Source organism: Neoarius graeffei, chromosome 13, assembly GCF_027579695.1.
Source record: "Neoarius graeffei isolate fNeoGra1 chromosome 13, fNeoGra1.pri, whole genome shotgun sequence".
In the NCBI taxonomy this organism is placed as follows: domain Eukaryota; kingdom Metazoa; phylum Chordata; class Actinopteri; order Siluriformes; family Ariidae; genus Neoarius; species Neoarius graeffei.
Window position 1 is genome coordinate 47,080,662 of NC_083581.1, and position 14,275 is coordinate 47,094,936.

Consider the following 14,275-nt stretch of genomic DNA (forward strand, 5'->3'; position numbering starts at 1 on the left):
TGGAGAGAAAGAAACGCTCTTTTGGGGTATTTCTGACTGATAACTTTCACTGCAATACTCAGATGTTTAATTGCAGAGCAAAATGCAAAGTCTGGTAATATAAACTGCATTAAATAAATATCAGTGGCAAAGTCGAGATGATAAAACTTATTTCACACATGTTTACCGTGTGCTCTTTGGTATCAACCACACTTAATTAGGTTGGCCATCCTCTCACACTATTAATAATACTGTCTAAATACCAGAACTTTCCAGGTCCTGCTTGGTAAAAACATGTTTAACAAATTTTTAAAATCCCCTGTGGTTTCTTGATTCAAGATTAATAATGAATCGCCTGCTTTATTATGCAGTCTGTTCAACGCGATTTAAAGATCGAATTGAGAGTCTTGTATTAAAGGAAAACTGAAGGCAAATTTATCATCAAAATTCTATTTCTCACGTTATTAAATACAGGAATGCATTTCTGACAGCTATTCTGTCACTGCTATAGCAAGTTATGAGCGTTTGAAATATGCTCTGTAACATATCAGTCCACGTGTCAAAGCAACAGCCATAAACGAGATTCGCTGAGACCAGTGTGAGACGTCGTAGGATGGAAGTAAAACGTACAGCGGAAATCAAAGTCGCCAACATCTGCCAACTTTGTCAAAAGACGCGCGCGCCCTCTTTCGAATGCTGACGTGATCAAGCCGGAAGTTGTGTTTGTTTTTATAGCAAATCAGGAAAGTTTGAAAAAAAGTAGGCAGTAATCGTCATTTAAACTCGTTTTTGTGCCACATTTTGTTTGGAAAACAGTTTTCAAAATGGCGGCACCGACACCTGATGTTTCGAAGTCTCGCACAAGTCTCGTGAAGATCGCGCGGATAAGCGACGCCTGCCGTGGACTAAAAGAACTAAATTCGACATGGCTAAAAACCGAATAGGCCGATAAGTAGAATATTTAATTACAATTAGTTGCCAATATGAGTCACGATATAAGGTTACTAAAACCGAAAATGTAATTGAATAACACGTTAATTAAGAAATAAAGCAAATTTAAAATTGACTTCAGACATGCATATTATTTACCAGCTGGGAGGTCCGTATCGTGAAGTACCGTGACCGAGGTCTTGAAAGTACTGAGCGAGGCCCTCTGGGCCGAGGTCAGTATTCAAGGCCAAGGTCACAGTATTTCACCATACGGTCCGACCTTAAGCTGGTAAATAATATATATTTACTTTTTTCTTTGCCAAATTCTAACAGAAAACGAGAGCGCTTGAAAGGGAAAACCGAGCCGAGCCGCCATTTTGAATCCTCATTCACGGCTGTAATGCAAATTGCTTCCTCCTCGGTATACAAGTGCACTTCCATGGCAGAAAAAAAAACTACATTTTGCCGCCTGTGTAGTCCCCTATTTATACAAAACTGAGTCATTCAGGATTCAGCCATGTTTTTACTCGACCAAAGTTATACAGTATTATGACCTTTATATTGCATAAATAAAGCCATTTGGTGAAACTTTGAAGAGATTGTACTGGTTTAAAGTTTTTACCGAACGTAATGTGTGTTAGGATAACATGGTCCAAAATGGGCCTCATTAACTAATGAGATTAAACTGTTAGCAAGTTAGAGGTTTTTAGCTTTCTCCTGAAATGTTTTATTTTATCTTCCTCAGGGTAGTAAAACTCGCTTTCGCTGTGAACACTGCCGTTATCGCTATCCATGCTGTAAAATTAATGCCATTTTAAATCCTCATTCACGGCCGTAATGCAGATGGCTTCCTCCTCAGTATACAAGTGCACTTCCATGGCCGGAAAAAAAACTACATTTTGCCGCCTATGTAGTCCCCTATTTATACAAATAGGAGTCATTCAGGATCCAGCCATGTTTTTGCTCGGCGTTAGCAAATTACAGGTTTTTAGCTTTCTCCTGAAATGTTTTATTTTATTTCTTCTTCCTCAGGGTAGTAAAACTCACTTTCGCTGCGAACACTGTTGTTATCGCTATCCATGCTGTAAAATTAATGCTATTATACTGAGAAATGCTGGCAAAAATTTATAAGATTTTTGATAATCTTATAAATAAATCTTATTTTTAAAAAAAAAGATGAATGTTGACCAAAAAATGCTACTATGTTTTTTGTTATTGTGAACAAGCGAGTCGCCAGAGGTCCGTAACCAGGGTCCATAACATAGGATACGGACCCACACGCCAGCCAATCAGAGCGCAGGATTTGGACCGCGAAAAAAATAATACATATGATTATCATACTCCTAATAAGTTAGCATCCTTTAGTGTTATTTTTAACATATGACTGTATAATGTGAAGTTTTGAATGATAAAATACCAAAAAACAACTCAATTTCAGATTCACCATGATACAAAATTATTTTTGGAGCTTGTGCTCTGTAAATAATGTTCACCTTGAATCCCAGAGGAATGGGTCACGGTGCCTCTGCCTGGACTCGGCTTTCTCTGGGGTGAGCCACTATCATGCTTCGCAGTTGATGACATCATTGATACCTGCATTGGCATGGAACTGTCAGTGCTGCCGTGGCCCATGTGGTGGTGCTGTGGACTGCCTTGTAGGGGGGTAAACATCTGTGCAGTGGGCATCAGTGGAGTCAGGGGCTCAGACTGTTCAGAAGACAGACGTGCATGATGAGACTGATAACAGGGTACTCGGTTTGGCACCATGCCATAATGCTGCTGTTGTGGCTGCAGATGCTGAGGTTGGGATTGCTGCTGGCGCTGTTGATGATGAAGCACTGCTGGAGACTGATCCTGCATTGGTGAGATGCCACTGTGCACCTGGTTCGCGTAAACACCATACATGCCATGGGAATATCGTATCGTCACAGACGACCCCCCTTGCTGATGGCCAGGAGTTCCCAGCCCCCAGTACTGTTCCCTGGTCACTGGGGGTTGCTGAGAACTCCCCATGGCTCTATTGACTGGGTAGTGTCCCTGAAAGGCATGAGGGGGTTGCTGATGCTTTTGGGCTGTTCCATGGACAGTGCCACAACCAGAGCCAGTGCCCATGGCAGGATTGTAATGGTTCGGGGCCCACAAGTAGTCATATTCCATGATGGACTGATGGTGTTGAGGGGGATAAGAGGAAGGAGGAGGGTGGGGGCCAGACGGACTGCCCCCATCTGCAGTAGTGATGCCATTCACATTCATATCACCATTCAGATCTGTACACAGGTCAGAAAAAAAAAAAAAGAATTATTCACATAACCACAAAATAACAAGGCACACACTGATCAGACATTTAAGGGTGTTTTCACCCCACTGGTTTTGCTGTCATGTCCGAATCAGAGCACACATTTTAGTGCATCACATCCGACATTTATTATTATTATTTTTAAATCTGTGCAAATATCTAGAACATGCAACATTTTTGCAGGGGTCCAGCTCTGTCCTTTGGCTCAATTTGTGCATTGCTCATCAGTTTAGCAAGACTCATCCAGCTAATAATACAAAAACCCAAAGTGTGTGTCATGCTTGGTACACGTCTCAAAATGGCATAGGGAAAAACCCCCTGAGGAATGCTACAGTCCTGCGTTTGTGGTTATAGTGCCAGGACCATAATTAAAATTGTTACTTCCACCTTAAAAAACGAAATGCTTCTTCATAAAGAACATAGAAAGCCGAGGTAAGCGTTCCCAGTGGAGCAAAATAAAATTTTAAATTCCATGTGTGCCCCCATAGGACATACCATCCCCTCAGGAGGTACTGGAAGGACAAGGACAATTCTTTTTTTTTTTTCTATGTACCGAATACATTTAGATTTTTTTTTTTTACAATCAAAAGATGAGTTATCAGATTTTCAGCTATCATTTACTGATATGTACATCTGGATGTGGTAAACAACTAAGAACATGGCACCTCTAGTGGCAAACCAAACGATTTTTCAGTGAGTATAGGAACAAATGGAGTTTGCATGTTCTCCCTGTGTCCGCGTTGGTTTCCTCCGGGTGCTCCGGTTTCCCCCACAGTCCAAAGACATGCAGGTTAGGTTAACTGGTGACTCTAAATTGACCGTAGATGTGAATGGTTGAGAGGAGAAAACCTCTATAATAATTCAGTAGAAGGCAGCGGGAAACCGCTAATGTAAATGTTCCCTAGACACTTTTGGCCCTTTTCCACGACCCTTTTTCAGCTCACTTCAGCCTGACACGGCTCACGTTTCGACTACCTCAGAACAGCACGACTCAGCTCGCTTCAGCCCTACTCAGCTCCCAAAGCTCGCACGGTTTTGGAGTGGGGCTGAAGCGAGCCAAACCGAGCCGAGTGGGGCTGGGGGCGTGAGCAGACACTCCCCTGTGCACTGATTGGTGAGGAGGAGTGTCCTCACACGCCCCGCGAGCACGCTGGGATCTGTAAACACCGTAAACCCGGAAGAAGAAGAATTACGAATTACGAGAATTTCTGAAGCCTTATGCGCCTCGCCTCATCTATACGCTCTTGCCAGTATCTGTTGGCGTTGTCGGTGACAACAAGCCACAGCACCAAGACCAGCAACACTAACGACTCCATGTCCTCCATGTTTATTGTTTACTATCCGGGTCGTGAGACTACCGCTTAAAAGATCACTGATGTCACTGTTTGCGCCGCCTAACGACATCACATGACGTCCACCCACTTTCGCTAACTCCACCCAATGTGTCCACCCACTTCCAGCCAGCACGGTTCAGCGCGATTGTAGTCGAAATGCAACTCCAACAGCCCCGCTCAGCCCGACTCAGCACGGCACGGCTCAGCCCGACTCAGCCGCGTTGGTAGTGGAAAAGCGGCATTTGATGGCTGAAGCTGTCGGAGCCAGGGCCGCGTTAACCCTTGCCGAGGCCCCACCCCCGCCTGTTGTCAACTGCGCTCAGCAAATTCACCCCCTCAGACGTGCCTGTCTAACTAGACACAGAAACTTAATGACAGTGGCACAATTAGAAATACTATTGAACGATAAAACTTTATCCATCAACGCCTATTTAATCGAGAAAAAGCAATGGTGAAATAGGCAATTGCATGGTGAAAAAATCCATCAGACATCACGGTTAACAAGTCTGGTTAACTAAAGTTTAGCCTCAAGAAGCCTGTAAATGAGTGAGTCAATGAACAACATGTCAAGAACATAACCTCAGCCTACAACAGTTTCTTTAGTATTCAGAACAAGAACATTCATTTGGTATATAACCATTCGTTTTCATTTTGGAATCCAGGCGACTTTTAACTTGTGAAAACAAAGAGCGATAACAAAGAAAGAAAAATATCTTGCTTCTCAGAAATAAATCTCAAAATGTGAAACATTTCATCCTTTCACACACGTAATGTCCCAAACAGCAGTGGCACACAGCTTTGCGCATTCAGTTTGACAGCCATGGGTCAACTTACAAGGGCACTTTTCTGGAAAGCGAAGTCATTAATTAAATCATTGAACTCAAGCTGGCGTAGCGTGTGAAGACATGGTGGACAGTGATCATATTGACAATGACGGGTGATTTACGCGACGGGACAAGGTGGGCTTCCTTACGGGTGGCGAAATGCATCAAAAATGTTATCAATATGATCAAAACTTCTGAAAATATCGTTTCGTATTTTCCGATCTCGCTACCTCCGAGGCCCCCTAGTGGCCGAGGCCCTGGGCAGCTGCCAACAAAGCCCATTAGGATAACGCGTCCTTGCTCGGAGTGGCCACATCACTGTAGTGATGTGCCAAAATGGATGGATAGGAACAAATACACTTCAAGTAAATTAATACAAATGGCACTTAATATCTGGTTGCATATCCCTTGCTTGCAATAACTGCATCAAGTCTGCAACCTACTGGCATCACCAAACTTTTATATTCTTCTTCTGTCATGCTTTTCCAGGCTTGTACCGCAGCTTTCTTCAGTTGTTCATCTTGAGGCAGAGGAGTGTTTCTCCAGTCAGTCTCCCTGTCAGGATGTAAAAAGCATTCTCAACTGGGTGAAGTTCTGGTGACTGAAACGGTCAGTCTAAAACCTTCCACCCTAGAGAGGTTGTTGGTGAGGTCAGAGACTTTTGGGTTTTTTCTTAAGAGCACTCACAAAAGTTGATGACCAAAAAAAAAAAACCCTCATCAACTGCTCTCGAGCTTGGCCGACCTGTCTGATGTCTAGTTATTAGTATAATCACGGACTACTTCCTTTTTTCAGGAAATTCCATTTTGCTCTGCTGGCTATGCATAATGCTTGATCAGTTTTTCTTCTTTTCTCAGCTTCAAAAAGACTTGCATTTCTTCCAAAAACAATTCTATGGTCTTCACGCTTTATCCTTTTTAACAAAAAAAAAAAAAAAAAAAAACACGCAGTCTTCACAGGTGAAGCCCAGGGATCAAAATACACTGTTTACAGAATACAGACGAGTCACGGAATACGGATTCATGGAAAATAAAAAAAACAGTACAAAAGTACGGATCTTTTATTTACGGGTGTGATATTTTCAATGAATTATCAACAGTAAATTAATAAAGCAAATGTATAAATGCAGGCAAGATATTTTAATTAGGAACTCCGGCAGTCCAAACGTTTAATCGTTTGACGACTTAATTTGTTTTATCCGTGATCCGTATGAAATCCTTAAATTACTAACATCCGTATTAAAATCCGTAACCACGCCGTATTTTATATCCTTACTTATTATATTTCCATAATCTGTAGTCCGTGACCTATCCCTATATTGTCAACCACCCTCAAAATCAGAGTACACAGTCGCTATTAGTTGTTTAACTAATAATAAATCAAACAGGGCACACCTGATCAACAAAAACATTCATCAGTAACATGTTCCAGTATTTTCCCCCCTATTTAGTCATGGCCAATCCCCCAATATATTAGGCAGCACACGAAAACTACCAACCAGGGAGGCACAGTAACCAAGCCGACAGCATCTTTTCAAACTGCTGCTCATGCAACATCAGGGGAGGTGTGACACACTCCGTGGAAAGCACCATCTGCCTCCTTCCACACACACACACGCGAGTCACAGATGCCTATCATCGGCTAGTGTCGCTGTGATCAATAAGGGACGAACGATATACCGCCACCCTCCCACTCTGAGAACGCAGCCCACTCTGCTCTCTATGACGATCACCCACATACAGCTGTGGTATCATCCAGGTTCAAACTGGTGATCTTCAGACAACAGGGCAAATGCTTGTGCCAGCCCAAACAAACCTCTCGTTCTGATCATAAAAGGTGCCATGTTCTCAGTTGTTTAACATGTGCAGATGTAAATACCAGGAAACAAAAGCTGAAATTCTCATCCATCATCTCAAACTCATCTCATCATCTCTAGCCGCTTTATCCTGTTCTACAGGGAGCCTATCCCAGCTGACTGACTGCTGCTCATGCAACATCAGGGGAGGTGTGACACACTCCGTGGAAAGCACCATCTGCCTCCTTCCACACACACACACGCGAGCCTATCCCAGCTGACTACGGGCGAAAGGCGGGGTACACCCTGGACAAGTCATCTCAAACTCAAAACACGAAATTACATGACACCCAAGTGAAGCGCACCAATATGCTGACAAGTAAATGGTTATGTCCTACATTAAAAAAAATAATAATAAAAATTTACACAAACTGATTTAGCCATTTTAGACTAAATGCATCTGATTGACTCAGCCATCTCAAATGTGCCAGATGAATTAAAATACAAACAAAATGAAATTAATTTTTAAAGATTTTGGATATGACGCTCTAGCTGTGAGAATGTAGATTATATTTATCTCTAACGGATTTGATTAAGGTTTTCCATCTCATCTATCATTTCTCTTCAGTTCAACCTGACACATGGAGTAAAGGGCCCAGGCCCTGCCGGGCGGGGTAAAGGGCCCAGGCCCTGCCGGGCGGGGTAAAGGGCCCAGGCCCTGCCGGGTAAGGTAAAGGGCCCAGGCCCTGCCGGGTAAGGTAAAGGGCCCAGGCCCTGCCGGGTAAGGTAAAGGGCCCAGGCCCTGCCGGGTAAGGTAAAGGGCCCAGGCCCTGCCGGGTAAGGTAAAGGGCCCAGGCCCTGCCGGGTAAGGTAAAGGGCCCAGGCCCTGCCGGGTAAGGTAAAGGGCCCAGGCCCTGCCGGGTAAGGTAAAGGGCCCAGGCCCTGCCGGGTAAGGTAAAGGGCCCAGGCCCTGCCGGGTAAGGTAAAGGGCCCAGGCCCTGCCGGGTAAGGTAAAGGGCCCAGGCCCTGCCGGGTAAGGTAAAGGGCCCAGGCCCTGCCGGGTAAAGTAAAGGGCCCAGGCCCTGCCGGGTAAAGTAAAGGGCCCAGGCCCTGCCGGGTAAAGTAAAGGGCCCAGGCCCTGCCGGGTAAAGTAAAGGGCCCAGGCCCTGCCGGGTAAAGTAAAGGGCCCAGGCCCTGCCGGGTAAAGTAAAGGGCCCAGGCCCTGCCGGGTAAAGTAAAGGGCCCAGGCCCTGCCGGGTAAAGTAAAGGGCCCAGGCCCTGCCGGGTAAAGTAAAGGGCCCAGGCCCTGCCGGGTAAAGTAAAGGGCCCAGGCCCTGCCGGGTAAAGTAAAGGGCCCAGGCCCTGCCGGGTAAAGTAAAGGGCCCAGGCCCTGCCGGGTAAAGTAAAGGGCCCAGGCCCTGCCGGGTAAGGTAAAGGGCCCAGGCCCTGCCGGGTAAAGTAAAGGGCCCAGGCCCTGCCGGGTAAAGTAAAGGGCCCAGGCCCTGCCGGGTAAAGTAAAGGGCCCAGGCCCTGCCGGGTAAAGTAAAGGGCCCAGGCCCTGCCGGGTAAAGTAAAGGGCCCAGGCCCTGCCGGGTAAAGTAAAGGGCCCAGGCCCTGCCGGGTAAAGTAAAGGGCCCAGGCCCTGCCGGGTAAAGTAAAGGGCCCAGGCCCTGCCGGGTAAAGTAAAGGGCCCAGGCCCTGCCGGGTAAAGTAAAGGGCCCAGGCCCTGCCGGGTAAAGTAAAGGGCCCAGGCCCTGCCGGGTAAAGTAAAGGGCCCAGGCCCTGCCGGGTAAAGTAAAGGGCCCAGGCCCTGCCGGGTAAAGTAAAGGGCCCAGGCCCTGCCGGGTAAAGTAAAGGGCCCAGGCCCTGCCGGGTAAAGTAAAGGGCCCAGGCCCTGCCGGGTAAAGTAAAGGGCCCAGGCCCTGCCGGGTAAAGTAAAGGGCCCAGGCCCTGCCGGGTAAAGTAAAGGGCCCAGGCCCTGCCGGGTAAAGTAAAGGGCCCAGGCCCTGCCGGGTAAAGTAAAGGGCCCAGGCCCTGCCGGGTAAAGTAAAGGGCCCAGGCCCTGCCGGGTAAAATAGAAACTAAAGAGGAAAGAAAGATCTTTACAGCCTGCTCAATTTATATCTATAACTCAGGGAATAAAACATACGTCGAAAACCGACAGACATTTATATTTAAACTGGCGGTCAAACTTATACTACAGCTAATCAAGTGACCTAAAATATTTGAACCAACTTTTATTTAGTTCCATGAAGCTCGCTGTGAGTCCCAGGCTCATAATTGAAGCCGGTGCTCCTTCCGCCGCACTGGGCCGCGACAACACCGGGCTCCTTATTTCAGCTTCCCGGTATCGCCAGCTGGCTGTTTAGTTTACTAAGAAATATCCTTTAAATGCCTCCATGCGCAGGTTTTCTTTCCCAATGTATGCAGTAAAACATCTTTAGAAATAACATGCATTCAGCAGCGAAATCCTCTGTCGGCTCAGGCTACATAAACAACTTTAAATCTATTGATAAATTACAAGCTCGGACAAAAAGCTACAGCAAAATCCACACTACGAAATAACTCAGGATTCATGTATAGCCACTTTTCCTTTCCTTTCTTTTTTTTAAAGAAATCCTACATAACCCGTCTGCATTAGTGTTAATTGCAGATGTGCACCCTTTGTTGGTCCCACACATTGTTTTGCTGAGATACGGCAGGGAAAAATGTTAAGACAGCATCGCCCACACGGGCCAAAGTTTTTACTCCAGAAATAATTTTAAAATCCTAACCTCGTATTCCTACGATTAAATAGGCAACACTGCGTTTAGGTCCCAGGTTTACGCTCTATGAGAAGATGATACAAGTGATGTTAATGACAAAAAAAGGCTTTCTTTAGGTTTCAAATTAGCAAACATGGCTGCTATTCTCTGAACGCAGCTCTGATCACAGACAGGAACTCGAGCCCAAAGCGGAAGTGCCGTGCGCGTTACGTACTACGGAGAGCCGCACGGCCCAAGGTCTTAGCGCCTGCCAATTCAACAACTAGATCGAAACATCTCATCTCATCTCATCTCATTATCTCTAGCCGCTTTATCCTGTTCTACAGGGTCGCAGGCAAGCTGGAGCCTATCCCAGCTGACTACGGGCGAAAGGCGGGGTACACCCTGGACAAGTCGCCAGGTCATCACAGGGCTGACACATAGACACAGACAACCATTCACACTCACATTCACACCTACGGCCAATTTAGAGTCACCAGTTAACCTAACCTGCATGTCTTTGGACTGTGGGGGAAACCGGAGCACCCGGAGGAAACCTACACAGACACAGGGAGAACATGCAAACTCCGCACAGAAAGGCCCTCATCTGCCGCTGGCCGCCTGTATCGAAACATACAAAAAAAAAATTCATTCATTTTCGAACTATCCATCCATCCGTTATCTGTAGCTGTTTATCCTGTTCTACAGGGTCACGGGTAAGCTGGAGCCTATCCCAGCTGACTATGGGCAAGAAGCGGGGTACACCCTGGACAAGTCGCCAGGTTATCGCAGGGTTGACACACAGAGACAAACAACCATTCACACCTACGGACTGTGGGGGAAACCAGAGCACCTGGAGGAAACCCCACGCAGACACGGGGAGAACATGCAAACTCCACACAGAAAGGCCCTCGCTATGGCCACTGGGCTCGAACCCAGGACCTTCTTACTGTGAGGTGATAGTGCTAACCACTACACCACCGTGCCGCCCTATTTTCGAACTATGTTGATGATAATTTGAAATATAATATACGACGGGCGGCACGGTGGTGTAGTGGTTAGCGCTGTCGCCTCACAGCAAGAAGGTCCTGGGTTCGAGCCCCGGGGCCGGCGAGGGCCTTTCTGTGTGGAGTTTGCATGTTCTCCCCGTGTCCGCGTGGGTTTCCTCCGGGTGCTCCGGTTTCCCCCACAGTCCAAAGACATGCAGGTTAGGTTAACTGGTGACTCTAAATTGACCGTAGGTGTGAATGTGAGTGTGAATGGTTGTCTGTGTCTATGTGTCAGCCCTGTGATGACCTGGCGACTTGTCCAGGGTGTACCCCGCCTTTCGCCCGTAGTCAGCTGGGATAGGCTCCAGCTTGCCTGCGACCCTGTAGAAGGATAAAGCGGCTAGAGATAATGAGATGAGATGAGATAATATACGACAAGGAGCCCAGTTGCTGTAGTTCTGAAAGTGAAATCTTGTCCTATCTCAGCTCCCCATTATTCTCTTCCCCTTCTGGCACTAACTGAACCCTGGATATCTCCACAGAACTCTGCTACACTGGCTACTCAATCCTATGCTTATGCTTTCTCTCACACTCCATGAGAAACTAGCAGGATTTGCACACAGTTCACAGCTCTCATCTCAACATCTCATCCTTTGAATTCCATGCAGTTATCTTCTCATCATTGTCATCTACTGCCCTCCTGGTCCTCTGGTAGACTTTCTTGAAGAAACAGACATGCTTCTCAGTCTTGTCCCTACTGACAGCAGCCTCTCACTGTCCCTGGAGACTTCAACCTCCCCTCTGACAAGCTCCAGTCCCCTTGCTTTCTCCTTCTTTTGCATTCCTTCTCCTTGACATTCAATGGCTACCAGTCCACACACAAGGAGGAAATGCCCTGGACCTGGTTTTCAGCCACCCATCACCAGCTACAGACACCAGTGCGACCTCACTCCACATCTCCAATCATCACTTGGTATCCTTCACTATCATCCTCCCTATATCGACCTGATATTGAAATATTGATCATGCTATCAATATTTTGTGCAATAGTTTCTATCCCACTTGCCAAAACCTTAACTCTGTCTCCCTTTCCTCTGTAGCTTCCTTCACCCCATCATCCCTTCCTAACCCTGACTTCTTTTCCTCCCTACCATTAGAATAAGCTCCAATTTCCCTCACTTTGCCTCACTTTCCTCATCCATACACCTCCTCTGCCCTCTATCCTTTAAACTGAGGAAGATTTCTTGCCCTGTTCCTTGGTTATTGGCTATGTTGTGCAGCAATCAGAGAGAATTAAGAACAGCCAAGAAAAAGTGGAAGAAATCACAACTCAACACCGATCCTTGAATGCACGGTCTACAATCAATGATTCTCTCTCTCTCTCTCACACACACACACACAGAACAGCCTCCAAAATTCTAACCAGTCTGGCTTCAAAGCAGCACATTCCACAGATACTGCCATATTGCCCATCACTGGGAAGCTCTATGCTACCAGCAGGGGCGGTCTTACCATAGAGGCATAGGTAGGCAGCTGCTTGGGGCCCCCCACCAGCGGTCGTATAGGGGGCCCCCAACCAACCTCAAAAAAAAAAAAAGAAAAAGCCCCTTATCATGATTCATGAGCACTTCAAAAGTATGGTACATTTTACTAATATTCCTAAGAAATACGTCGAAGTAGTAGTTAAAATGTCCAGTTCATGGTTATCTGTCCCTACACATACACCCCATACTTTCACAATGAAATGGACTAGTCCATAACGCTGCGCAGCGCAGCGCGAAAGGTCAACACATAGTGACCGGAGTCTGAACAACGCGAAAATGAAAAGGAGTTACCCAAGCGGATCAAAAAAAGAAAAAAGCGAAAAGACGCTGAGAAATATGTGACAATGCTGCCTAAGTTGGGAAACTTTTTTACAACTACAACAACGTCAACGTCATTCAAAATGTTGAACATGATGCCGGTAGAGCAGCAGCAGCTAGCTGTTGTGAAGTGGCACTAGCTGAGGAGGATAACGTCAAGCAAGACACGTTGTTGCCACCTTCCATCACCGACAGTGTCAACGTTGACACAAATGAGGTGGAAGAGTTATCCAGTGATGGCCGTTTTGACACTGATGATGATGACCATATTGTTAGTTGGTGACAATGTTTTTTTTATTATTATTATTTTACATTTTCCTACATCTGGCTGTGCACCATGTACGTGTGAAGACCTGTGAGAAGACATCAACAAGTAGGACTCTGATGTGGAGAACAATCTCTCTTTTCTCTCTCATAGACTCTCTCATTCATTCACTCACCCTCTCTGTCTCACACACACAGAACACTCTCTCTCTCTCTCTCTCACTCACTCACTGACACATACATTCACATGGATATGGAGTTGCTTAGAGCCAAATGCCACCTCATCTCTCCTCAGTCCACACTTCTTACCTCCCCTCACTCACTCACTCACACACACTCACTGACTCACTCACTCACACACACTCACACACACACACACACACACACACACACACACACACACACACACACACACACACACAGAGAAACACTCACTCACACACAAACACACACAATCATGTACATAGTTTTATTTATAGAATGTTTGAAATGTTCTGATCTTTAAAAAAAATAAACAGTGCTGGTTTTCCTGGCATTTTGGCAAAGACAGATGTTATCTGAAATTTTGTTCTCTGTTGGGTTCCATATTAGTTTGTGTAGTGCTACACTTTGTGTGTTCTCTGCTTTCCATCTTCATTTTGGAGTAAAGAAGTGTATGCAGGGTTTAAAGGGGAATGTTTTTTTTCTCCTCTCCAACCTTTACTTCCCTATAGATTAGCTTTACCTGCCTATCCACCATGCAGTCGGTACATTGTTTTGTTTTTTTTTGTTTCGGATCGGATGGGGGGGGCCCCATACATACCTTCACCTGGGGCCCCCAATTTGCTAAATCCGCCACTGGCTACCAGATCAACCAAACTGTCATCAGACCTCATCCTCCTCAACCTTTCAGCAGTGTCTGACACAGTCAACCACAAGACTCTTGCCCAACGTCATGAGTCTTGGAATTTGTGGCACATCATGGCAATGATTTGCTTCCTTCATGGAGGGTTTGTCATATCGGATGATGTGGAGGGAATCCGCATCTAATCCATGCAGACTTTCCACTGGTGTTCCACAAGGCTCAATACGTCATCCTTTTCTGTTCTCCCTCTATACTCAATCTCTTGGTGAGGTCATATCCTCACATGGGTTTTCAGACCATGACAATATGGATGATTCTGTCCTTCCTTCCCTCAGACACTCGTGTTTCTGCTCAAATTTCAGCATGTCCGGCAGACATCTCATCATGGATGGCAGCTCATGAGCTGAAACTTAA

The 14,275-nt window shown here is 46.0% G+C and overlaps 1 protein-coding gene across 1 annotated transcript in view; it reads right to left on the reverse strand.

Moving 5' to 3' along the window:
* The window catches only part of baz2a (bromodomain adjacent to zinc finger domain, 2A), a 135,398-nt gene extending 121,506 nt beyond the window's left edge, over positions 1-13,892 (reverse strand). Inside the window, exons 1-2 of the mRNA XM_060936667.1 lie at positions 13,820-13,892; positions 2,403-3,176 (exon numbers count right to left, since the gene is read on the reverse strand). Coding sequence (XP_060792650.1) covers positions 2,403-3,176; positions 13,820-13,892 — 847 coding nt within the window. The remainder of the gene's footprint in view (positions 1-2,402; positions 3,177-13,819) is intronic.
* Positions 13,893-14,275: the final 383 nt, after the last annotated feature.